This window comes from Sarcophilus harrisii, chromosome 3, assembly GCF_902635505.1.
Source record: "Sarcophilus harrisii chromosome 3, mSarHar1.11, whole genome shotgun sequence".
NCBI lineage: Eukaryota > Metazoa > Chordata > Mammalia > Dasyuromorphia > Dasyuridae > Sarcophilus > Sarcophilus harrisii.
This window is the reverse complement of record NC_045428.1, coordinates 10706181-10733140: the sequence shown is the minus strand read 5'-3', so window position 1 is coordinate 10733140 and position 26960 is coordinate 10706181. Positions and strand designations below refer to the sequence as shown.

The window sequence follows — 26960 nt, the reverse complement described above, 5'->3', positions numbered from 1 at the left end:
GCTGGCCCTCCTTAGCTCTCACAAAGGAAGATTTCAAGAGTGTGACTTGACTTTCAGGGCTCCCCAATTTAAAAAAAAGAAAGAAAGAAAAAGGCTTTGAAACTGAAAGATAAAGTTTTTTTCTCATGTCTAATGTGGGGAGAGGGAGGGTGACCCTCTCTAAGCTGATGGGTCCCCAGCAGGACAACTCTGCAGTCCCTTCCTGAGGGACTTTCCTCCCACATGGGAAATGCAATGCCAGAGAGCTCTCCAAGCAGCCACCGCTGTCCAAGGTACTGGAGAAGGGCAAAAGAGCCGGGCTGTGTAAAGGACCTAGCAAAGCTTAGCACCTTCTGGAAATGTAGGATCCGCCCAGGAACCCAAAGCTGTAGTCAGTGCCTAAGGGCTGAGCATGGACTCAGGAGAGCCCTGGATTCCAATTCTGCCCCGACTCTAGCCATGTGACCATGGTCAAGTCCCTCACTTAATCTTTGGGGGCAGCAATATTCTAAAAAGCATTCAACCAATCCCAGAAGCAGAATAGTCTGGCTCTATACTGGCTCCACACCCCTGAGCAAGCTCTGAACCCCCAGTGGTCTCAGCCACTCGGACACTCAGGCAATCCCACAGTCGGGACAGTCTAGGACCGTCAGGACCCTCTGGGACAGTCAGGATACTCTAGGACAGTCAGGAGACTCCCAGATAGTCAGGACACTCCTAGACAGTCAGGACACTCTAGAACAGTCAGGACACTCTAGAACAGTCAGGACATTCTTGGACAGTCAGGACACTAGGACAATCTAGAACAGTCAAGATACTCTAAAATAGTCAGGACACTAGAAAAAGTCAAGGCATGAGGACAGTCAGGAGACTCCCAGACAGTCAGGACACTCTCAGGTCAATCAGTCAGCTTCAATCAGGTGCTGCTCTGTCTTGTTAGAGTTTCCTCCCCCAGAATTCCTTCTAGAAAAAATTCCCCTGGAGCCCCCAGACCCATGGGTTCCTAATCCCTCCATCACGGGGAGAAGGAGAGCCCCGCACACAAGTGGTAGGACAATCCTGGCTCTGATTGGGCCCTGCAGGGAGGGAGGGGAGCGGGGATTTAGATCTTTGGCTCACTCAGGAGGAAACTGAGGCTGAGAGATTAAGTGTCCTGCCCAAGGAGAACACCAAGGTAGGGAGTGGCAGGACCAGGATCAGCACAAATGGCCATAGGTGTGGGGGCAAGACATCACTCTCCTCTTGGGTGGGGAAAGGTTGCCTGCTGTCCACTGGGATGAGTGGCAGGAGCTCCGTCTGCAGACCCCAAGCCACAACTGTCTCCCCCTCAGCACAGAAGGGATGGGGGAGGGAGTGGGCAGCAGGAGCAAGGGGGGGGGGGCGGCCATCTCACTACTGTCTGGGGAAGGTGCACACAACTGGACTGAAAAATACCTGGCTTTGGAAGAATTCACACGTCCCAGCGATATATTTTTTCATGCGGTCTCTACTTAGGGAACCTTTGCAAATTCCTACAGGCTGGAAAAGGGAGGAAAGAGGCCATCATTAGGGAGAACAGTGCAGGAGGGCTCTCCTCTGCTTTTCTAGCACTTCCCAGAGGGCTTCACAACCCTCTTGGATAGACCAGTGCTCCTCATTTTTCTCACGGCTACCCTTCTGAATCTTCTTCTAGAGCTTCTTTGGGGTGACCCAGAATTCCCCCCCCCAGCTCACTTCAGCCGTGACCCTCTGGCACTGGAAGTACCCAATGCCCCTTGAGGTTCTCCCTTCCATTGCCTGGTCTTTCCGAAGGAGGGAGCCCACGCCAGCCACAAGCCCAGCCTGCGCGGGGTCCCGGATCCCAGGCCCTTCCTTCTCTGCCTCTCCCCGACCTCCTTCTCCGCTGTCCTCCCCCACTGGGGCAAAAGCTCCCTGAGGACAGGTGCTGACTTTGATTCTGCTGCCATTTGCGCTTCTGGCTCTGAGCTCAGAGGAGGGTACACAGTAAGCACTTCATTAAAGCTCTGGCGGAGGCTCAATTACCTCTTTGACCTTAGAGAGCATCCCAGCAGATAATACCAGGTCCTGGAGGGCCCTGAGCCATTTAAACGATGTTTCTTTCTTGATTGATTTAGCCAATTTTCTACTAAACTCCCCAAGGAAGAAGATCCAGAATCCTTGGGCAGGAGCTTACCTGGGCATCAGCAGGTGGTGGCAGACATTTTTCAGGCAGCGACTTGGTGCAGGGTGACTCGGTGACTAAGAATTCCACGGTGTAGGAAGGGCCCACAACCCACTGGAGGAAGGAAGAGGAAGGAGGCAAGGGAAAGAGAAGGTGTAGAGAGGCAGGGGAATGGGGACAAATCAGGAGAGGAGATGATTATTATCTTGTAGAACCCAAGCAGGGGATGGTTACATCAGCTTTCAGCTTCTCCAGACCTGAAGCTGATTATGTAAATAATAACCCCAAGGCTGGAGATTCCCCATCCCTGTGTGAGGGAAAAGTTAATTCCCCACAATCCATATTGCAAGATGATCTAAGGTAATGGATAATCCCAGGACAGGGAAAGAGGGGGGGGTGGAGGGAAGGGGAGGGGAGGGGAGGGGAAAGAAAGGGAGGGGAGGAGAGGAGAGGAGAAGAGGAGAGGAGAGGAAGAGAGAAAGAGAAAGTGAGAGAGAAAGAGTAAGAGACAAAGACAGAGAGAGAGAGAGAGAGAGAGAGAGAGAGAGAGAGAGAGAGAGAGAGAGAGAGAGAGATCTTCCCTCTAAACTTAAAGTAGCAGGTAAACAGGGCTAGAGAACAGGCTCCGACTTACCTGGGTATGAACTTCGGTGACTTTGAAGAGATGAAATTTCTTCCCCACTCCAATCTCCTTGTTGATTTTTTCCAGAGATTCACTAACAGTTTGAAAAATCCTTGGATCTGAGATGTTGTTGGGAAGGAGCACTGGGCAATCGGGGCACAATGTGGCAATCTCTCTTCCAGAAACTGATTTTTAAGCAAATAGGGAAAAAGTAAACTTCTCTGTGCTCTTAAAATCACAGAGTCGCACATCATGTTATTGTACTACATTAGGTAACTGGGGAATTTTCAACACACTAAGTTCTTTTTTCCAATTCAAGGAGCCTGTTATACACAAACCAAGTCACCGAGTTCAACCAAAATCCCCAGAAATAAAATTTCTGCTCTCCAGATACTGCAGATACCCTCAGGGACCTTCTGCTCTGCTGAGGGATTCAATAAAGGGACATTAAGATTTTCATCAGAAATGGAGGTAAAGGTGAAGAGGGAATGCTCATCCCATCTTTTCAGAGGACCTAAGGTCTGGAAGGATGATTAATTCTGGGGGTGGACGGTCAGGTTCCAGGAGGAACTTCCCAGGCCAGTGAACTGGGTAAGATAAATTTCTGTGGGAATTAATGAAAAGCTCAACATTTGCATTTAACAAATCAACGAGAATGGCCTAGATTTGTCAGTCTCAGTCAGTTAGGAGCTTTGCTTAATGTGTATCGGGGTGATCATGAACCTTGTTCTGCTGGACTGAGGCACTGCCCTTCAAATTAGACAAGTGTTGTGGTTCAAATCAAGCCAACAAGCATTATGTGCCTACTGTGTGGTAGCACCGTGATGAACCCTGGGAATACAGAGGAAGAACATTGTCCCTCATCTTCAGGCTTTCACCATCTACTAAGGGAGACAACATGCGAACAACCATGCACAAATAAAATAAGTACAAGATGAATTGAAGATAATCCCAGAGAGAGGCACTAAGATCAAGAGGACTCCAGAAAAATCTTCCTGCACAAGGAGAGAGCTGAGCTGGGACTAGGAGGAAATCAAGGAACCAGGAGCCTGGGGGAGGAGGGAGAGAGAGCCAGATATGAAATTAGGCATGTCCTATACAAGGAGCAGAGGGGAGGCAATGACACATGGAGGTATGAGAAGATGGGAAAGGTAGGAAGGTACCAGGTTATGAAGGTCTTTCAGAGTCAAATAGAGCTTTGATCTAGGAGGTAAAAAGAATAATCGAGGTAAAAGGAGTTTGTTGAATAGGGGAATAACTTGATCAGATCTATGCTTTAGGAGGCTCCGTTAGGAAGCTGAATGGAAGATGAACCATAGCATACATAGGGAAGGAGAAATTTGTTTTTGTTTCTCGGGAAATGATTTGTAATATTAAAATCAATAAAACTTGAAAACAAATTCAACAGACCAATCAAAGGAAAAATACCTCACCTGGACGAACGGTGCAATTATAGGCAGCTAAGTAGAGAATTCTTCTTGGCAAGTTGACATAAAATATGACTTTGCACCGGCCATAAATCTAGGGTCAAACACATTAGTGTTAAAGTTGCTAAGAAAACAAGATGGTGTCCACATCTTCACAATTTTATCCTAAGAAGCTTCACAATTGATAATGAGGGACATAATGAGAAGGCAGGAGCTGGAAGGAGACTTTTTCCATACTGAAAAAAAAAAAATCAGTATGGAGTGTTTTTCAATTATATGGAATGAGGATCGAATATACTGTGAAACAATGGGATTCCATTGACATGCATCTAAGTGAAAAGGGAAATATTTACAAAGCCGGAAGGGACCTTGTAGCCCACCCAGTTCACCCCCCTACCCACCCCCAGTTTACAGATGAGAAAACTGAGGACCAAAGAAAGAAATAGATTTATTCAACGTCATATAGTAAGTGAGTAGTAAAACTCACCAAGTCTGACCCCCGAATCAGCTTTCTCTGCAAGAGCTTGAAGCTTTTCAGAACAAAACAAACTCAGAGACTCATTCCCCTTTGGCCCCTCTCCCCTTCCTCTCTCTGAATTCACTGAAAATAAACACTTACTGAATCGTGCAGCTGCCTGACCTCACAATCCTTCCAGTGTTTTTTGTTGAGCACGTGACAATTCATTTCTAATACATCAAGGGTAAGGTAATACACGGAGCCTGAACCTTCCTGTGAGGAGGCAAATAAGAGAGGTTTCATGCATGGGCCATCCAGGGCAGGCAACATTGTGCCAGGATCTGGAGAGCTGGGGTCGGGGGGAAACGAAGGATAGCTGTAAAGCTCTAACGTTTCATTCCATGGAGCAACTGAAAATGGGATAGATTGGGAAGGATGATTCCAGTCATATTCAGTAAGGAGATAGCCCTGGCATTGACCACCATTGCCCAAGAAGACTTCCCACCCATTGGTCCTGTCCAAATTAAGCCAAGGAGGAGTCTGAGAGGCTTAATCTACCCTACCAGCCTCATCTCACACTATTTTTTTTTCTCACTTGTTCTATGATTATCAAATGGAATTAACATACGTAAAGCATTTTGCAAACCTTAAAATGCAATATCATTATCATCACATTATTATGTGATATGTAAATGAGATAATTTAAGATTTGCAAACTTTAAAATGAAATACAAATTCTAGCAACAAGGATGATGTTGTTTTTGGTGGAATTGTGAATGTATCCAGCCATTCTGGACAGCATTTTGGAACTATGCCCAAAAAGCTATCAAATCGTGCATACCCTTTGATCCAGCAATGTTTCTCCTGGACTTATATCCCAAAGAGATCATAAAGAAGGGAAAGGTCCTGTATGTGCAAGAACGTTTGTAGCAGCCCTGTTTGTAGTGTCCAGAGGCTAGAAACAGAGTGGATGCCCATCAATTGGGGAATGGGTGAATAAATTGTGGTATATGAATATTATGGAATGTTATTGTTCCATAAGAAACGACCAGCAGGAAGATTTCAGAAAGGCCTGGAGAGACTTACATGAAGTGATGCTAAGTGAAATGAGTAGGACCAGGAGATCATTATATACTTCAACAACAGTATTATATGAGGATCAATTCTGACGGACGTGGCCCTTTTCGGCAATGAGATGAACCAGATCAGTTTCAATAGAGCAGTAATGAATTGAACCAGCTACGCCCAGCAAAAGAACTCTGGGAGATGACTATGAACCACTACATAGAATTCCCAATACCTCTATTTTTGTCCGCCTGCATTTTTGATTTCCTTCACAGGCTAATTGTACACTATTTCAAAGTCCAACTCTTTTTGTTTAGCAAAATAATTGTATGAATATTTATACATATATTGTATTGAATTTATGTTTTAACATGTTTAACATGTATTAGTCAACTTGCCATCTGGGGGAGGGGGTGGAGGAAGGGAGAGGAAAAATTGGAATAAAGGGTTTGGCAAATATCAATGCTGAAAAATTACCCATGCATATATCGTATGAATAAAAAACTATAATTAAAAAAAAAAAACCAAGGATGATATTCCTTTCAAATGGGACTTTTACTTGGTTCCCAGGTTAGACCAGACATCTACTGCTTTCTTCACACAAGCACTCCCTCATCACCCTTACCTCCTCTTCCTTCAAGACTCATCTTAATCAATCAGCAAAAAAATTAATTGCTAAAAAATTATCAAGCATTCACTAGGACCAGACACTGTATTAGAAGCTGGGGATACAATGACAAAAGTGAATCTGCCTCTGCTAATCTCCTCAAGGAGCTTATGTTCCATTTTAAAACCTAGCTCAAGTACCACATTCTCCAGAAAACTTACACTGATTCGACTGTCTGTCACCTAAGGAAGGGGGTGGAGTGAGGGAAGGGAAAAGTCAGAACAGAAGTGAGAGCAAGGGATAATGTTGTAAAAAAAATTACCCACGCATATGTTCTGTCAATAAAAAGTTATAATAAAAAAATGACCAAAAAAAGTGAATGTTCCTGTTGATTAGAGAAATGCAAATTAAGACAACTCCGAGATACCATTTCACACCTCTGAGATTGGCTAAAGTGATAGGAAAAGATAATGATAACTGTTGGAGGGGATGTGGGAAAACTGGAAAACTAATGCATTGTTGGTAGATCCAACTATTGTGGAGAACAATTTGGAATTCTGGACAAAGGGCTAAAAAACTGCATACTCTTTGATCCAGACATGTCTCTACTGAGTCTATTTCCCAAAGAGATCTTAAAAAGAGATCTTAAGAGATGTAGAAAGAGACCACATGGGCAAAAATGGTTTGTAGCAGCCTTTTCTGGTAATCCCATCTTTCTCAAGCCTTCTTGATTTTATTTTTGGGCAGGATATCCTCCCTCTATTGACAGAGTTCACAACTACTCCATAACTTGGTAGGGTCTTTGAGAGTTGTAGTCACCTGACCAAAATATCCATTCCACTGGGGTCAAATGAAGAATAATCCCTTAATTCATTCACAGAATATACGTTTGTAAAAGGCAGAGACTTTTTATTTTTGCTTGTATATCCCCAGAGGCTCCCATAGTGCCTGGCTACAGGATTGGCACATAACAAATATTTGTTGATATTTGTTTATGCATCATGCTAGCCCACAGGCAGACATAGAGTGCATAGTAGCCCTGAATTTGAAACTTTTCTAACTTAACTAGGTAAGATGGAGAAAAAGAAGGGGAGCCAACAAAGCCTAAGGGGGAGTGTAATGGGCTGAAGCTCAAGTTGATGCACTGAGGTCCCAAGCACGTGAGGCTAAATAGTAGTTGGACCATACTCTATTAATATATATGCTTGGAGAAAGAATGGCCCCTGCCCATTCTTTGTGCAAGTCCTGATTTGTTGTATAGGAAATGACGATTTTGGTGGGTGGAACAAGAGGGGCGCAGAAAGGAGCGGAGAGAGACTGCTGGCTGGCTTCTTGTCGCAACTGCTTACATTGCTATCACGATCCCCCTTCACCTCTGATCCCTCTTCACCTCCACAAGAATAAAGATTGAAGATTTTCCCTTAACCTGAATTCCTGACTTCGGCTGATTTTAAAATACGCGGTCATCACAGGGGAGAGTCAGCCCTGGATCTTCAAAACAATAATATTGTTCGGAAAGTGCACTATCAAATGATTGGTGATTCTATTCATCTTAGGTCAACTGGTTCCCTTCAAAACTTAGCTCAGACACAAACTTCTATATAAAGATTTTCCTTATATCCCCCCTCTATCCTATAGTCCCTTTCTGCCAATCTCTCTCCCACATTACCTTGTATTAATTCTCTGTTTTCTATTTATATTTGTATGTATGTGTTGTTTCCTTCCATTTCAACATAAGTTCAGGAATCATTCTCACAGTTCCAGGGAAGAAGACAGTACTTGTGGTCACTCATGGACAGAGTACTAGGCCAGGAGGGAGTAAACACCTCCCCTTAGATCATTATCACCTTAGTACCATACTACAGTATGACTGTAGTCCTAAGACTAAAAGCTCTTATGTTCAAAGCCTCCAAGAAATATATGAAATAGTTTCGGGTCATAGCTCTAAAAGAATTTTGGAAATCAAGTAAGAGAGGTAGACTTAGACTATAGAGGGACTATAGAAGAGTCACTCTATAGCGTATAGAATAGAGTCACCAGGAAAACATTGTGCACAGTATCGCCAACACTGCGTCATGATCAGCTACAACGGACTCAGCTCTTCTCAACAGCACAATGATGTAAGACAAATATGAAGGACTAACAAAGGAAAATGCTATCCAGAGGACTCTGAATGCAGATTGAAGCATATTGTTTTCACTTCATTCTTTCTTCTGTTTTTTTTTCTTTTAATCTGTTTCTTCTTTCATAAGTGGGACTAATATGAAAATGTGTTTTACTTGATAACACATGTATAAACTATGTTAAACTGTCTACTTTTCAGAAGAGGGAGGGAGGGAGAAAAATTTGGAACTCCAAACCATGCAAAAATGGGTTCTGTCAATAAAAAGTTACTATAATAAAAAAAAAATGTTATGGAGCCATAGTCAGGATCACACAGGTGTTAGCAGCTTCTACATTAAAGGATCAGGCAGTAGAGAAGGATGAGGGAAAAAATGAGACATAATATGAATGATTGGTGGAGTTGTGAATTGATTCAATTATTTTCTAAAGCAATTTGGAACTATGCTCATAGGACTATAAAATCATGCACACCCTTGATCTAGAAATGCCATCACTAATTCTGTATCCAAAAAGAGAACAAAAACAAACAGGAAAAGAAATCATATCTACAAAAATATTTTGAGTAGTTTTTTTTTTTCTGGTGGAAAACAATTGGAAATAGAGGGGATGTTCATCAAATAACAAATGGCTGAATCAATTATTTATGTGATAATGACAGAATACTATTGTGCTATGAGAAATGATGAGAAGAATGCCCTCAGAAAAACCTGGAGAGATTTTCATGAGCTGATGCAAAGTGAAATGGACTGTGTTTAATGTAACAGCAATGTTATAAGTTGATCAGCTATGAATGGCTTATCTATTCTCAGCAATACAATGATCCAAGACAATTCTGAAGGATTTATGAGAAGAAATACTGTTTACGTACAGAAAAAGAACTGATGGTGTCTGAATAAAGATTGAGGTGTACTTTTTTAGTTTATTTTTCTGGAGAGATTGGGGGGAATCTATGTTTTCTTTTACAACATGACTATTATGGAAATATTTTGCTTGACAACACTTGTATAACCTATATCTAACTATTTACTTTCTCAGTGAGGGGGAATGGGGTAAGAAGGGAGCAAGGGAGAGAATTTGAAACTCAAAGCTTTTAAAAATGAATGCTAAAATTATTTTTATATATAACTGAGGGAAAATAAAATACGAAATACATTTAATGAAAAAGAAGAGAGAAAAACTTACATTCTTCTTGGGATGAAACATTTAAGAAGAGAAATGACCAGAAACAACATGGTGTGGGGGCTAAAGAAAGGACTAATGACCTGAATGGTAAGGATGACCCAGTCTTGAGTCTTTTCTTAGTGGAATATGGTCTGTGCGATCATGGACAAGTCATCTTAAATCTTAGGGCCTCTAGGAGATTTCCTAAAACTAGGATTTGCTGATCTGCCTGGATGAAGGGAGGTTCCCAAGCACTTCAATGGAATCACAAGTCTGGACCAACAATGAAAACAAAAAGGGGAAAGACTAAGAATATCCCCAAAGGCTCATCACCATCTATCCTAATTAGCAGCTGAACTGAGCCTTGAAGAAAGCCAGAGACAAAGCTGAGCAAGTAGTACGTGGCAGACATGGGAGATAACCTGTGCAAGATCATGGTGGGAGGTAGGAGATGGACGGCCATTTCAGGGAAGATAAGCTGGTTGTAACAGTGTGAGCAGATGGACAAGGTTCCTACTGTCCCCACGGCCACCCCGCCACCCCCACTCCCTAATAAACACCAATTTTTACCTGATGATGTTCTAAGACATCAGCCACTCGATTGAGTCTGAAGACGTAGCCTTCTTTCCGGTCTTCATTGATCTTTTCCAAAGCAAGGCCCGCCACAGACAACACTCGAGAGTCATTGCAGCTGGGCTCCAGGAGGAGAGGATGAGGCTGCTGGACCTGATCTGGGGGAGATGTACTCCAGGCACCGTGCACCAGGACCAAGAGGCCCAGGAAGAGAGTGAGGATCATCCTGCTGGACTGGCTGCCTCGGTCTGTAGCAATGGGAAGCTAACAGAGATCCAAATCTCACTTTTAAGCCCTTTTATCCCCTGAATCCAAGGCTGACCTTTGATGACTGAGAATCCGGGATATTACGTTGAAACCTGCAAACAATAAATTGAATCAATGATTGACACACACCTTACTAAGTTAGGGGCAGTTCAGCCCTTGTTTCCACTTAATTTTTGTGATCAGGCTCCCCTCCACTTATTAATCACTGATTAATAAGCTCTGTTTTCTCAACCCTTTCCAAAGGGATTACTCAAGAAGTCAAAGCAAGCCATTTACCCCAGGTTCCTGGCAATGAACTCATTAGATTCTAGCTCTTTCCCCAGGTTCTCACAGAATCTCATAGGGTAGAAAGGTCAACAGGAACCAGGTGACCCCACCTTGACCAAAACAAGCATCTCTTCTAAGTGAGACCCAATAACCAGTCTTCCTGCCTCTGCTGAAAGACCTCCAGGGACAAGGAGCCCAGTAACTCCAGCCAATCAAACAACCAGAATGTATTAAAGCCCTATAATGTGCCAGGTATTGATCTAGTTACCTTGTTTATAGAAATAAAGAAACAATTCCTATTCCCAAGAAGTTTACATTAGAATGGCATATGTACATGTATGTGTGTGTATAGATATATACATATATATGTGATGTATGTGTGTATATATATATATGTATATATATGGAATAAATATAGGGAAAACAAAGGCAGAATGGTTGGGGAGTGAGTCACAGGCAGTCAGTGATTTGGGAAAGGATTCAAGAAGGAAATGGTACCTCAGCTGCATCCCGAGGGATTGGTGATAAGAGAGATTCTTCTAGGTAATGGGGCCCTTCAGTGCCAAGTCCCAGAGAGAAAAGATGCAGTACCTCTTGTGAAAGAATGGAGAGGAAGTCAGCTTGGCTGGATTGCAGGAAGAAGGAAGGGAGGGATGCCCAATGAGGCTGAAAAAGTTAGTAGAAAGAGGAGAAGAAGAAGAAACTGGCAAAAAATGAACAGTGAGAGGATGATGGGAAAGGAGATTTAAGAGCAGAGGACACTGAAGAGTTAAGAGTTACCAGTTGGGCCAAGATTAAAAAGGGGAGAAGTGAAATCAGAGCTAAGGGACCAATCCAATTTTTTTCAGAGAATGATCTGATTTTGTGATGATAATTATCAGTGGCTCATTATTATTAAAGGAGATGTAATTATGGATCTTAGTGCTGTGCCTGACACTTAGTAGGTGCTTCATAAATGTGAATTTACTGATTGACTAGTGTCCTATTATTTTTATTAGTGGCTTTTGTTATTTTTTTGTTTCCCTTTTTTATTATTATTATTATAGTAACTTTTTATTGACAGAATCCATGCCAGGGTAATTTTTTACAACATTATCCCTTGCACTCACTTCTGTTCCGATTTTTCCCTCCCACCCTCCACCCCCTCCCCTAGATGGCAAGCAGTCCTATATATGTTGAATATGTCCTAGTATATCCTAGATACAATGTATGTGTGCAGATCCAAACAGTTCTCTTGTTGCACAGGGAGAATTGGATTCAGAAGGTAGAAATAACCCGGGAAGAAAAACAAAAATGCAAACAGTTTACATTCATTTCCCAGTGTTTTTTTCTTTGGGTGTAGCTGCTTCTGTCCATCATTGATCAACTGAAACTGAATTAGGTCTCTTTGTCAAAGAAATCCACTTCCATCAGAATACATCTTCATACAGTATCGTTGTTGACGTGTATAATGATCTCTTGGTTCTGCTCATTTCACTCAGCATCAGTTCATGCAAGTCTTTCCAAGCCTCTCTGTATTCATCCTGCTGGTTATTTCTTACAGAACAATAATATTCCATAACATTCATATACCACAATTTACCCAACCATTCTCCAATTGATGGGCATCCACTCAGTTTCCAGCTTCTAGCCACTACAAACAGGGCTGAGTGGCTTTTGTTATTGTGGAGTCACATATTCTAACTTTGGCCCCCAAATTCATTGATTTCTCTCTTTTTTGTGGGTGGGAGGCTTCCTATGCCAGTGCAATGGTTGGTCCAGTCCATCATCATCATCACCTCAGTACATCAACCCAACAAAACTGTCCTGAGAGGAGGGCTATTTTCTTGCATTTGTACACCCAGAGCCTAGAATGCCAGCTTGGCTAATTTTAAAAACCCTTATGAAAGAGATTAATGCTTATTCAGTCTCAAAATACACTGGAGTCAGAATACAAGAGCTCTGAATGCTAAAGCAGGAGTTGGGATTTTATCTCAGAGGGGAAAGAGAGGCTAGACCTTCTTGAACAGAAATGTGACATCAAATTTGCATTTTAGGAAGATGAATATGGCAGCTACATGGAAGAGGGATTGGAAAGGGGGAAGACTGGAGGCAGGGGAGGCAGGGAGGAGCTAATGCAGTAACTGAGGAGAGAGCTCATGACTGACTTGAGGGAAATCACTAGTTGTGATTGGAAGGGCCAGTCATCACAGCAAACTATAGTGTGGCCATACTCCCAGGAGGTTCCCTGTCACCAGATTCGAGATCCGGCCCTAGAAGGAATCTCAGAAGACACTGACAGAATTACTTCCTCAAGGTCACACAGGGCATGATGGGACAGCCTCCTGACAGTCAGTTCAGGGCAGCTCCCCTCCACACTCTGACTCTGGCATCATGCTTGTTTGATGTTCTTCAAGCTAAGTCATCACACAACCGTGGGTATTATTCATTAACTCTGAGAAAAACCAATAGACACCCACTCAGCTCCACAGCGGCCCCTCTCCTGCCCAGGCAAGGCTTTCCAGCCTCAGATGGCCAAAGGTCAGTGAACATGGGGGCTAAACTGAGTTTCCAGCATCATTTTATTGATGGCCAGAACTTCAGCAAGCCTGTGGTCCATCTATGGAAACCTGTTCCATTGCCCACTGGTCACCACATATCCCCATGGTCATAATTGGCCAAGACCATGGCCAAAAAAAAGCAGTGTGCACATCTGGAGAGCCTGATCGATTGTCATGTCCACACCATGAGTGCTGAAAGGTCCATGAGTCCTAAGCACGGCCTGGCCTTCCAACACCTGAGTGGGTCAGGGCTTTCAGGGCAAGTCTAAGCTCATTTGAAGCATCTTTAACTCTTCCCTCTCCCTTCACTGCTCCCTCATTCCCTACACTATCAGTCCCCAAGTCTGAGACAAATCTTAGTTCTGCCAAGATCACCTGGGTGATACAGAGCAAGTCACTTAACTGCTAAACCCCCAGTTTCCTCCTCCCATTGGTAGATGAGCTGTGAAATGCCTATCTGACATAAATCTAGTATCCTAGAAGCCCATGACCTCTATTCCTATTCAAAAACAGACATTAACTCAGTCCCTTCATAACGCCTTCGCCGGACAATTGCAGCAGCCTCATCCTTGTTCCCTAACCTCACCTCAATCCCATCTTGCATCCATCTGACCAGCTGACAAAGTGATATTCTTAAATCCCAAGTCAGACCAGGTCACTCCCTCATTCAAGAAGCTCTTGTGGCTCCCTATTGCCTCTTGGATAAAATGCAGACTAAATCTCTTTGCACTTTGGCTCCAGTCCACCTTACCATACTTTATTCACCTTAGTTCCCTTCCTGGACTCCGTTCCAGTCAGTCAGGTCTTCCATCTTGTTCTAGCTCTAACCCTAATCCTGACTTTACTTCCAGACTCTGCTACTGACCCTAAATTTGTGCATCCTACCTGTGTGGGATCCACCCTCTTCCTTTAGAATTCCTCCCTACAAAAGGAGCTTCATGTCACCCCTACATAGGCTTTTCCTTGTCCCCCCAGTTGTTAGTACTTCCTCCCACTCCACGTTGACTTGCCCATATGTTGTATTTGCTAGTATAACAGGGCTTTGTTTGATGTATAGACCACCAGGATGGAGGCATCCATAGTCCATGCCATCAAGGTTGCTTCTGAGATTCTGCATGGCTCTGTGGATTCAGCAGCTGAATTTGCCATCAGAAAACCTGGATTCACACTTCACTCAAGCTATTTACTGTGATCTGGAGAAAGTGATTTTAACTTTCGTGTGCCTCAGTTTCCCCCTGTGTAAAATGAGAGTGGGACAATGATCTCTGAGGCCCCTTAGAGCTTAAGATCTGGAATCTTTGGATCCAAAGATTGGTACCCGGATATCAATCGGTCCAGATTAAAGAGAGGAGCTGGCGTCATCGACTTCCACATGGAGCCAGGTGAGACCTGAATTTTTTGTTTGTTTCTGATTGCGATTTTCTATATGAGAAGAGCATGGATGGAGAAAAAGCTATAACAAAGGTGGAGCGTACAGGGAATTGGCTCCCGTCTCTGACATTGCAGAGGGTTACGTGTTTCTTCCCAAGTGCTAGCGCACGGCCTCCTTTCAGCCTGTGCCGAAAACACCCCTTCTTTAATATCCCATCCTTCTCCTGAGGTCCCCCTTCGCTCTAGCTGGACAACAGGTCACCCACTGTGTCTTCTATTCCACCATTGTCCCTGCAGTTCTTTTTGCTGTCAGCACAGCTTCCCCTCCATTCCCATTTTAGACCCAGGGAGTGAAAGACATCTCGGTTACAGCCCCGGACAGAGGGAGTAATAAGGACCATCCTTTCAGAACTTTTATTTATTAAGGTAGTTTTCTTAACAGGAGCCACAAGCTTGGCAATAGCACCTCTCAAATCACATTTCTATTTGCTGTGATGGATCAACCCAGAAGGCAGAGCAGACAGTGACTACCATCTAGTGTCTATTGGGTGGCAAGTCAGGGCATGGGGAGCCTCGCTCAGAACTGGGGAGTCTCTAGCCCCACCCATCCAATGTGACCATCCCTCTGTCCCCTCCTGTTTTGGAAGGGATGGGGAGGAAGGAGGATTTAGAAATGTTTTTCTTGTCCCCCAGCTTGAACAAGGAGAAACACCCAAAAAAGCCACTTCCTCCCTGAACTCCCACCCCAGTCCCCAGTTTTGACAAAATGGCGCCCCTGTTTCCTATCCCCCTCAGCTATAGTTGTAAAGATAGGAAAACCTGGCAGCAATGGCTTAATTCCAGAGCTGGGAAGGAGATTAGATCTTGAAGTGCCTGATCCGACCCGGACAGAGAGGGATTGCTGGTGCGGCGGGCCCAGGCCCAGGCCCTGGGGCCACGGGCCCTGCATTAAGGCCATACTCTCCAGAGGCAGATTCGAAGGAGCTCCCCCCAACAATAGAATGTCTGAGGTCGTGATGGGGCAAATGGGTCAAAATGGGCTTTGCAGGAAGTACAGCGGGTGCGTCGACCAGAAGAGGTCCCAGAGCCACAGCGGGTCCGGCAGCCACAGGGGGTCCGGCAGGCACAGCGGGTTCAGCAGGCACAGCGGGTCCCAGGGAGGATTCTATTCCATCAGGTTGGGGTGCAGGAACGGCAGGCTGGAAAACAAAAGGATGCGATCACTGTGCTGGTCTGGATCTCCCTCCACGTGGAACATTATGGGGCAGGATCCGGGGTGATTCTTTCCCACCACCACCCATTAAAATAAGCCCAGGAGGGTGGCCTGGACCAGGGGAACCAGGGGAACCAGGGTTACAAACTTCTGGAAAGGGGGCGGGCGCCAGGCAGCTCTCCCCAGCAGATGGCAGAGCAAGGACAGAACATGTCTCCCCACATGGTTAACCTGTATTGAATTTCTTGCCATCTAGGGGAGGGGGTGATCAAAAGAGAGGAGAAAACATTGGAACCCAACATTTTGCAGGGTGAATGCTGGGAACTCTCTTTGCGTATATTTGGAAAATAAAAAGGCATTATTAATTTTTTTAAGGAAAAAAAGAGATAAATAGATAAAAAATAAAGGAAAAACAAGAATGTGAGTCTCCATCCACGCCTCCCATATACACCTCTGTACCCCCCTCTCCCCAGCCAGAGCAAGGGAAGTTTCAACTTTGTCTTTGTATTCCCAGCACCTAGCCCACTGCCTGGTACATTGTAGGTGCTTAATAACTGCGTGTTGGTTGGTATGCAGTTGGTATCTAATTATGGTACCTCCTGGGCCTCCCTCCTGACTCATGGCAGCAGTCCTGAGAGCCCCGTGTAAAGCCAGACCTATCCCCCTCAGAGTTCCAGGGCCAGCTCTGCCCTCCCCTAACCCAGGGCTACAATCATGATGGTGGGCACTTGTCCGTCTTGACAAGGTGTCGTAAAGGCCCCACTGCCTTACCGCTCACAAGAACCCCCTGAAGTACGGGGACCTGCTCCATTTCATAGAGCAGGAAACTGAGGCTCACAGATAGGAAGTGTCCTGGCCATGGTCACAGATCTGGTCCCATTGGGTCATCGGGAGACGGATACCGTCCTAACCAAACTGGCTCTACTTTGTTGCTGGCGTCTTATTGGAGGGCATAGGGCCACACCCTTTGTCCCTACCTCCCAGGTGACTTGTCATGGAATCATCACCTGAGGAGGCCCCCTGGTAACTTCCCGTTCAGAGACTCCCAAGGTCCCTTGTGGTTCTACCAGGCTGTTAGCTAAGCCCTGACCCAACAGGGAAGCCTCCGAGGCTTCAGTCACCAAGCGCAACCAGGAAATGGGTGCCCAGCGACACTGACCCCAAGAGGAGGCGAGGAGAGCCAGGGGTTTCTGCACGGGTCAGCAGAAAGCTCAGCAGGAGCTGGCTTGAGATGTGGGATGACTGAACCTTCATTATTTGAGCTTCACGCTGACCCCATGAGCAAGGCAGTGTGGTGTAATGGGTAGAGACAGGGCAAATCGCTTAAGCTTCTGGGTGCCCTGTTCACCAAAAAAGGGGAGGCAGCTACATGACCCTGTGGCGAGACTATCGGATGAGACCCAAGTTTGAATCCCGCGTGGGCACTTAATCCCTGTGCGACTCTGAGCCTGCCGTTCCTCCCTTTTCTCTCCAAATCCAGCAGAGCCAGGGCTCAGATTTCCACGTGTGACCCCGTGGCTGGAGAAGGAGAGCCACGCCAAGGAAAGGGGCCTCTGAGCCAGCCGGGCTCCCGGTGCAAGGACCAGCTGCTGAAGGGACACCAGGTCTCCCTGGAGATGGGTGCATGGACAGGTGTTGCATCATGCCCATTTTCCAGATCCTCCCAGGGGGGAGTTCACAGGATCCACATTCATTGCGTCCAGGGACGCGAGAGACTCTTAATGTCCAGGGACAAAGCTCAGGGCCGTACCACAGCTACGAAGACGGTGCAGGTGGCAACGACATCCTCCCCGCCGCCGACTTTCTCGGTGAGCGTACCCTTGCAGAAGCCATGCTGTGGGCCAAAAGAAGGGAATACATTGGTCAAAGGAAGCCGGCTTCTCTTCAGCTTCCCGGGTCTCCCCCCACTTCCCAGCAACACCGGGGATGCTTTTTGTTGTTTTCTGTCTACTCTTTCCTGTCACCATGGAACGGGGCCCTCTGGGTGGAGATGCCCCACTCTGACCCCCTACTGGACACCTTAGCAGGAACATCCTGGGATTTGGGCTCTAGAACAGACGGGAACCACAGCCGGTCCAACCTCATCCATCGGGGCAGGCAGAGCGAGGCCCGGGGCTCAGGGGAAAGCAGTTAGGTCCCAAAGGGAGCAGATGGAAAGAATCTCAGCGGTCATCCAGTCTGCACCCCTCGCTCCAGAGCCGAGAAAGCCGGGGTGAGGGCTTTCATGCTCACAAGGACCCCAGAGAACAAGGGTGCTCTCTAAGACTCCAGAGCTTGTGACTGAGGTCCTAAAAGACAGACTGGATGGCCTCTAAGGGCCCTCACTCGGGGACCCGGGGAGGGCCGGTAAGTGAGGGATGCTTTCTAAGCCCGGCAAGACGGAAGTGACTCCTCAGTGCATTGACTGCTGGGACATGACTTCGGGGAAATAGGCAGCAAGGCAAAGTCCCAGCTCCTGCAAGTACCACAGCCTGGTGCCGTCCCCCATCAGGGGGCCCAAGGACCACCGTGGCTGCAGGCCAGCTGCGCCGGGCTCTCTTTACCTGGTTTGGCAGAGGGTTGCAGGCGGCCGGGTCAATCACGTCTATGGGCTTACAGTCAGTGGGCACGGTCACAAACTCTGTGTAGACCGAAGACTGAAGGGGCTGAGGACAGCAACAGAGAGAAAGGCCGTCACAACCACTTCCACAACCATGGCACTCTCCTCGTATGGCCTTGAGAGGAGGCAGTGCAATGTTATCCTTCCCCCTTCACGGAGAAGCAACCTGAGGCCGAGAGCATGAGAGCGACTGCGAGTCTTGGACTCTTCCCACTACCTGGGGGCCAAAGTGGAAAAGGGACGGGCAGGGAACTAGGGGGGCTTCCCAAGGCTTGGCAAAGGACCTGGAGCCAGCCCTCGCCTTTATTCTGGGCTGTACCTGCTGACAAGCTACTTACTGTCTTATCTCCCAAGTATATGGGGGGGGGGGAGCTCAAGTCTCATGTCCTTTTCAGACTCAAAGTGACTTTACCTTGCCCAGGGTCAGCTAGTCTGATCTGGACCCACATCTCCCAAGATGCAGTGCTCGTTCAGCTGAGCCAGACTATGGGACAGCGGTGGGGGGAAGACAAATGGTGATGGACACTCAGAGAATTAAAGACTTGGTCACATTAATCGTGACAGCAGTGATGGAGGGCAGAGGGGAGAAACAGAGAAAGATGGCTCTGTGACCTCTCCATAGCAGAGGCTACTCTCTAAGACTGAGAAGCTCAGGGGAGTGGATGAGTGGCAATCTGCACTGGGGGGGAAGGGAGGGAGTTTTCTCTTCAGGAGTTCTCCTATGCCAATGAAATCTTAGCTCCTGTCCCAAAACCATTAAAAGGAAATATTTGTAATAAGCATTTGTTATGATGATAATAGTAATAGCAATGAATAAAGTAACAAATATTTGGAAGATCTAACTAACCCTTAACTCTAATGATTTAAAGATCAGTCCCATCCACTCTTTAAGAAAGCTGTTGGGGGAGGCAGTGAGACCCAATGCCCAGAACCTTGGATCTGGAATCAGAGGATCCGAGTCCACTTCCCACTTGGGATATTTGTATGACTTTTACCTCCCTGGGCCTCAGTTTCCTAGTCTGTAGAATGGGGGAGCTGACATAGGATCTCTGGCTGGATTGATTCATTACCTAAGTAATCCTACTTGTCGCTAGATGGAAGGATCTCCTTAGCGGATGGTACTTGCTCCTCAGATAATGGTATATGTGATCTCCCCCATACCCATAGAACTTATCCCCCCACTCCCAAGGGGAGAGATCAGCTCCTTTTGTCACTTTCCTGTACCCAGCTTGCCACGGAGCCTATCCAACACTTAGCATAAAGTAGATGCTTAATGTTCATTGGACTGGATTGCATTGGGTGCCCTGGCTCTCTAGCTTCCGGCTCTTTCTCTGCCAGGGGATTTGCTCCCTCTCTCCAGGAAGCCCCTATGTCCCCGCCAGCTCTCCCCAGGTCAATCCTCATCCCTCCTCCACTCCCTTAGCCCCCAGATCCGCTGTAAACATGCATAGAGAGTGATGTCTTCCACATAGTATATATACTATATTATATGTTACTATATTGTAACATAGTAGTTATTATTTATACAAAATTATCTATGCATAGAATATTATATTCAAGATATAAATATTGTGTGTATATAATTATATCATCTAACAGATACTATGATGCTATTATAGACATGTAGTCAAGTAAGTTTTTAATACTACAACCAGAAGGGGGCAGTGTTCACCAAGGTTTGGCCAACCCTCTTTCCCCTTCCAAAGCCCATAGGGAACCCTGGCCGGTCTTACTGAGAACTGAGCCCTGGAGATCTCCTGCAGCTTGAAATAGTTGTTGTGCTTCTGGGCATTGAAGGCGGTCAGGGCAGCCTCAACGGCGTGGACCACCTTGGTGTCGTTGAGGGGGGCCAGCAGGGGACAGTTGGGGCAGATTTTGCGAACATCTTCTGCTGAGTCTATCAGAAAAGAGAAGAAACTGGCTTTCAGGACCCATCATCCCTTGGGTCCTCTCCTACACTGTCCAGGTAGAAGAAATTCCCCAGGGCTTCGGTCATCTTTTGTGCTCCTTATTACAGCTTTGATGTACTTGCTTCCCTCCCTTTTCTCCACTTCCCAGAGTCCTTAGCTCCCTTCAAGTCAGCTGGAAGTTGGCTTCTCCATGCTTGCCCCAACTGCTAGAATCCTCCCTTCCCCAACTATTCGGTATTTACTTTTATTTATTCTGTGTTTACACACACACACACACACACACACACACACACACACTCTTCATCTCCAGCCCCCTGAGGAAAAATATTGTTCCTTTTTTGTCTTTGTCTTTCCAGCACTTAGCACAGAGCCTCCATACAATAGACACTTAAGATTTGCTAGACTGGGCTGGGCTAACATTTCAGATCAGCTTACTGAGATCCAAAACCTAAAGCCATACATTGCAAAGCTTCATGGGAGAGCTGTCCTTTTAGAAACTTATTTTCCAGCTCTTCTCCAAGACTGGTAGCTTTGAGCAAGTGGTATTTTTTGTTGCATTTTAATTCACTCATTTATGAAATGGAACCAGTAATTGGGAGAGAATACAGCTCAGCTGGAGAGAGCCCAGGAGAGAGCCATTGGCAGAGCAAAGGGCTGTGACGTCCTTTTCTTATGGGGATCACTTGAAGGAGATTGGATATTTCACTTGGAGTCTATTTCGGGGATGGGTAGGTAGGAGGAGAGATGATATAAGAGCAGTCTTTGGGGACAGATGCTATGCCATAGTCTCCTTGAAGTCCTCCTACCTCAGTTACTCTGCCCCCAAACCCCAGGTTATAATCATTCCCTCCCTCCCTTTACATAAGTTCTTATGTTTTTAGGCTATAATCATTCCTTCTTAATGTTTGATGGGATAAGGGTCTATCTATTTAAAACATCATTAGAATATTAGGAGCCTTTCCAGTACCTCCCTCCATTATGTCATCCTAGGTGCCTCCCCCATTTGGTCATCCCCATCCAGGTACCTCCCCCATTATGTCATTGTTCTTGTTACCCTATAAAAGAGTCTTGTATCTGACATTGACTGCTGGATACTTTGAGACCAGAGTCCAATCCAGGCAATTGATTTACTCTCCATTAAATTAATAATCAAATTGTTCTCTAATCTCTATCCTGCCTCAGTTTCTCCGGCATTACATAGGAAAAACTGAGCCATGCAAGAAGATCTGGACTAACTCTGACCTCCAGGGTAGAATGGAGTGGTGGATGGGAATTTACAGAATATTAGGCTTGATGTCAAGAGGAACCTCCTATAAATTAAAGGTATTCCCAAGGAGAAGGGGGTGGGCTCCCCTCATTTGAGGGCTTCAGCAAAAGGCAGGACAATATTTGTAGGGTTGGAAGAGAGAGTCATTCATCAGAGAATGGAATAGGTGGTCTCTGAAGCCTCATCCATTCAGTCTATAAAACCCCTTGATTGTCCTGACTGGTCAGAGCCCCCCTTTCTTAACAAATAAATGAAAAACTCAAACATTAAGTATTTACCCTGGGCCAAACATCTCAGAAAACTGAGACCTGGAGAGGAAAGGTGACTTATCCAGGGTACAGAGCAAGGAAAGATTAAAAACAGAATTTGAATCCAAGTCCTTCCAATGCCTAAATCAGCATTCTTTCCACTGCATTGCCAAGGTCCTAAAATTGTTTTACTTTAAGTTTTGAAAGATGGCAAGATGTGATGGGAAGGGAATTGCACCATGAATCAAAAGATCTATATTGGAGTCCCAGGTCTGTGTGGCCTCCATTAAGTCCCTTCATCTCTCTGTGCCTCAGTGACCCGAACTAGACAGCTGGGAATTTAGACTAGAAGCAGGTCGGTGGTATCAGAGAAACAGAATGGGGCCTGAGTCAGGAAGGCCTGAATTCAAATTCTGCTCCAGATAAGCAGTGTGACTCTAGACCTCGGTTTTCTCACCTGTAAATGAGAGGAATAGACTTGATGGTCTGTGAGACCTTTCTAGGATTCTAAACTGAAGGGATTTTAAAATTGCATAAAACTCAAAATTATTGTTAGATTTTGGTTATTTCCCACTTGTATGCTTTTATCAAATTGCTTGTATTCTCAAAAAAGTGGGGGGAGGGGAGAGGTTCTGGAACTCAAAGTTTTAAAAAGAAATGTTAAAAATTGTTTTATACATAAGTGGGAGGGAAATAAAATGCTAACTGATTTTGGTATTGCCTCTCAATCCCACTTGTCATGAATGTTATTCACCCTTTGGATCTTTGCCAAACCATTGGCCAAAGTTTGAAAATCCCCAACTCAAGAAAATTTAAGTATGGAAAGACCCTCAACCTAGGACCCTTACAGAGTTTTTTAAAAAAAAAGTAGTTTGTATTCATTGATAATGAAGCAACTTTGCCAGGAATATTTTCTAGCCTCGTTCTCCATCACTGTTCCCCAGAAACATACCTGGACTGGACTCGCATTTGGCATTCAGTACCATAAACTGGTTATCAACTTTCAGCACGCTGACATCACAGTCTCCTTCCACAGCCTAAGGAAAAATAAACCAAGGATCATGGTGGTGCAGGACTGGACCCTTCTCTCAAAGAGAAAAACAGAAGCTGCGGAGAGGACAAGGACCTTCCTCTTACCCAACCTCCAGACATTCCTGTGCACCTTGGGCTGGGTGATTGTCCAGCAATTGGAGTTATCTTGGTGTCAGGCTTTTACACACCAGGAAATGCAGAGAATCTTGGGATCACAAGTCCCAAGTAGCTTTTGCCAGCTGGACATCAAGAACAGCCAGGTCTCCACCGCCAGGGTATGTCACTGCTCTCCCTTGTCTCCCACATCCCACCTTCAAAATGGCAGACTTTCCCCCTCCATCCTTTCCCTCACAGATGCCTTAATTAGCTTCAAAGCCCAATTCCTGATTCTATTCCAGTAATTAGGCCTTTCCTGACCCAACCTACTCCCCTTACTCTGGGTCTATTTTGTATTTATCTGGGTCCCTGTTACTATCTATAATTGATGGTAAGCTCCTTGAGGACAAGGACTATTTGGTTTTTGTCTCTGCCTCCTCGGGGCCTAGCACCTTCTTGTTGAATTGAATTACAAAGGGATAAATGCCTGGGACTCTAGGTGTGTACCATGCCCCCAGATCCTGAGGTGTGGAAGAAAATAACCAACTACTTTTATCCTCTAAGAAACAGAAATTAGACCATGGTAAAAAGAATATTCCACTAGTAAAGGATGCGCTGAGAGGCTATATCTAAAACAACTCTGTTCCATGGCTACTCAATCATCCCCACCTTGGGAAAGACTGGGAACTGTTGAATTGAACAGAAAAGATCTATGGTCCCAAAGGGTTCGGATGGATTGGGATGGGTTGGGATGGATTGGGATGGGTTGGGATGGGAGATTGTGAATTGGAAACCCGAGGAAATCTCCAATTTAACATGTAAATGGGAGAGGAGTAGGGGTAAGAAGGGAAAAGAGGTATAAGAGAAGGAAGAGGAGAAAAGAAAAAGGAAAGCATTAATAAAGAGATAAGGAAAGAGGAATAGAAGCAAGGAAGGAAGAAAGCAGGGAAGGAAAAATAGAAGAAATAGGAGGAAAAACAGGAAAAGAAATGAGAAGAAAAAGAAGGGAAGAGGACAAAAAAAAGAAAGAAAATAATTAGGAGGAGGAGGGGGAAGAGAAAAATCTAAAGGAATCGACTGCTACATTTACTTCTGGTGGTCTGGTGCCCACCCATTATTGAAATGAGAACCTAGAAAAACACTGCTTAGATAACTGAACTTGCAAACACTGATGGGAGGCTGTGAAGACCCCTCGATCTAGCAAGGGTTGTCCAGGAGCTCCGGACAGTAACCTCACAAGTCCTGGAGTGAGGGAGCAATTGGAAGTGAGTGTCGCAAAATGGATACTGAAGTAAATAAGAGTGGAGAGGTGGCCCAGACTCCCCAGGGGCAGCAAATAGGCTCCTGTGAGCCTCCCCATCTTCCACAGACACTCACATGCTCTGTCAGCTGCCTCACAGTACAATTTTCCAGTGGGGTTGGGTCCAGCACGTGGCAGCACGTCTCCACCAAGTCTATCTCCAGTACGTATACCTCTCCCGTGGGCCTCTGCAAGAGGGAGCAGTGAGAATGAACATGTGTGACAGGGTACACTTGATTAGCGCTTTCCCAGTGTTTACCTGCCCACTTACCTGCCTCAGAGAGAAATCTGGTACCCAAGAATGACCTCCGAAATGGGTACGTTTCCATTTCTCATTCTGAGTGCTCTTTATAAGAATCAGTGATTATTTTAACTTGCCAACTTTACAACCTAGCTTCAGTCTCTTTTTAGCCTTATTATCATGCCCTTTATGCTCTCTAAAATCCAGTTCCGATGTCTTCCCGTCTTCCATCCCCGTTCCTCGGTGCTGGCGGTCCCCTATGCCTCACATTCGATCTCCTCACTCACTTTCATGGCCGAGAATTCCTCACTTCCTTCAAAGCTCAGTTGAAACGCTGCCTCCCATGAGGCCCAGCTTAATTCTGCCTTTTGGAGTCAGAATCTTAGCTTCCTATCATTTCTACCGTGGCAGGCTGTGACCTTAAATGGACCGCGTCTCTCTGGGTAGCAGGGGCAAAAGGAGAGGGGCTGCACTCTAGAGCCTGTAAGATCCCTTACATCTCAGAAGTCGGCAATTCTACAAGATCATAAGTTCTATAAGGGCGAGACCTGTGTCTTCCAAGTTTATCTTCCCATTTATCCCTCTTCTCTTCCCTCCCCTGTAGGACCTAGGACAGAGTCTGGCCTTTGGCAACCTTGAAATTGAAGTTTATTGAGGCGACGACCCTCACTCAGAGAGGAAGCCCTCTTCCAGAGTGGCCAACAGATCCAGACAAACATGATGTCCCCAAACCCATTCACCTGACTAATAGATGACTTCTGATGACAAAATTTTGAACAATTCTGTGGTTTTATTTCAAGCCTCTCCTGAATCGCAAATTAGCCAGGAATATGCTGTAAGTACTTAACAACTAACTGAGAAAAAACATTACGAAATGAACTTTTCAATCCCATCTCCATTATTAATGTTTCCTATAATACTTTCTCAAGTTCAGACCATCAGCCAAAACTACTCTAGCTGACTTGTTTGTAGCTGATTTCCCAGGCAAAAATTGAAGTCCCTAAGAGCTTATAGGGCTGACTCCAGCACCTCCAAGAATGGAGACAACCACAGAGCCTCATGGGACAGCCAAGGATTGGAAACTGTCACCGGCAGAGACTAAACTCCCAAGTGAATACAACCTTCCTTCTACAAAGCTCTCTCTTTGGTATATTATCTTATGTTTGCCTTAATGCGCTCCTTGGGGACCTAGGATCAAGACAGAATAAATGGCTTGCCAGGCAGGACAAGAAATGAGTCTCCTAAATCCCATTCTAATGATCTTTTCAGGAGATCATCCTTTCTATGCCCTGTTGCCTTAGGCTAATCATTTATTTTTTATAATAGCTTTTTTATTTTCCAAATACATGCAAAGATAGTTTTCAGCCTTCATCCTTGCAAAACCTTGTGTTCCAAATTTTTCTCCCTTCTTCTCCTCCACCTCCTCCCTCTAGACAGCAAGTAATACAACATAAGTTAAATATACTCATCATTTAAAAGCAGCCTTCTGACCCTTTTGACTTCTCATAGAACGTAAGATCCTTGAGGACAGACTGCCATATTTTTGCCTTCTATCCTCAAAACCAAGCACAGTGCTTGGCACAATATGTACTTGGCAAGTTTAAGTTCGAATTTGGGTCCTGTCTTCTGATCAAGCATGAATGTGTCACAGCCTCCATAGGACCCCTGCCCAGGGAGAAAGACCTGGACAAACTGGACCCATCTGACAAAGGGCACAGCTGGCAAGGCAGATCTGGGCACGGTGCGACCCAGCTCCCACAAGTGGCAGTCAAAGCTCCGAGCCCCCGCCTCCCAGCCCGGCCGCCTACCCTCCACCCAGAGCAGCCCCCAGACCCTGGCTCGCTCACCCGCTGGTATACTCTGGCCTTGTCCACCTGATTCAGAGTGTACTTGTACCCGTGCTTGTGGTTGTTGTTGACATACTGCACGGCCGCCAAGGCGGCCTGTTCCACATCTAGGTCGTCACAGTCCGGGTCCCTCACGGGGGCCACGGGGACCCCGGGACTCCGAGCAGCGGCCCAGCTCAGAAGCTGAGCTAGGCAGATGAAGGCTACCAGGGACCTCATGGCTTGGATCAGGAGAGACACTGACCTCCTCAGCAGCGGCTCGCTGGAAAGGTGGACGAGCTCCGAGACTCCTGCTCATTTATAGGTTGGAGGGGGATAGGGACATTGCACAATGGCTGGATGCACTGGTTCCAAGAAATCCCTGCAAACAGCAGAAATGGAAAAGCAAACAGGGTCAGAATATTCATGGATGTCTAGAGAATTCTGCCAAAATCAATGTCCCTGGGCTGGGCATGGGGGAAGAGGCTCCAAAGTCTGCTCCCAGTGGGATGACTTCAGCACAAAGTAGACATTCAGCATGGCGGAGAGCTGAGCAAGGCTGAGCCCCCACCGGTGTGTCTAGTCGCAGAGCGAGAGCGACAGACCT

At 45.8% G+C, this 26960-nt stretch overlaps 2 protein-coding genes across 2 annotated transcripts in view; both read right to left on the bottom strand.

Annotated features, from left to right (window-relative positions):
- The window catches only part of FETUB (fetuin B), a 12673-nt gene extending 2132 nt beyond the window's left edge, over positions 1–10541 (bottom strand). Inside the window, exons 1-6 of the mRNA XM_031957527.1 lie at positions 10174–10541; positions 4809–4919; positions 4196–4283; positions 2775–2947; positions 2153–2254; positions 1414–1497 (exon numbers count right to left, since the gene is read on the bottom strand). Of these exons, the coding sequence (XP_031813387.1) occupies positions 1414–1497; positions 2153–2254; positions 2775–2947; positions 4196–4283; positions 4809–4919; positions 10174–10401 (786 nt within the window). The 5' untranslated portion in view covers positions 10402–10541. The remainder of the gene's footprint in view (positions 1–1413; positions 1498–2152; positions 2255–2774; positions 2948–4195; positions 4284–4808; positions 4920–10173) is intronic.
- Positions 10542–15019: 4478 nt separating this feature from the next.
- On the bottom strand, positions 15020–26660 carry AHSG (alpha 2-HS glycoprotein). The gene is made up of 7 exons (XM_023500872.2): positions 26375–26660; positions 24364–24474; positions 22811–22895; positions 20167–20330; positions 18378–18479; positions 17585–17668; positions 15020–15820 (listed from the first exon to the last, which is right to left on the bottom strand). The coding sequence occupies exons 1-7, from the start codon at positions 26591–26593 to the stop codon at positions 15479–15481; spliced, it is 1107 nt and encodes a 368-aa protein (XP_023356640.1). The 5' UTR covers positions 26594–26660; the 3' UTR covers positions 15020–15478.
- Between the last annotated feature and the right edge of the window lie 300 nt (positions 26661–26960).

Coding starts and splice junctions, on each gene's coding strand:
- AHSG (XM_023500872.2), bottom strand. CDS start 26,593: ATGAGGTCCCTGGTAGCCTTCATCTGCCTAGCTCAGCTTCTGAGCTGG. Junction 20,331..22,810: donor CAAATGCGAGTCCAGTCCAG/GTATGTTTCTGG, acceptor CTTTTCTGATAG/ACTCAGCAGAAGATGTTCGC. Junction 15,821..17,584: donor GCACCGTCTTCGTAGCTGTG/GTACGGCCCTGA, acceptor TTTGTTTTCCAG/CCTGCCGTTCCTGCACCCCA.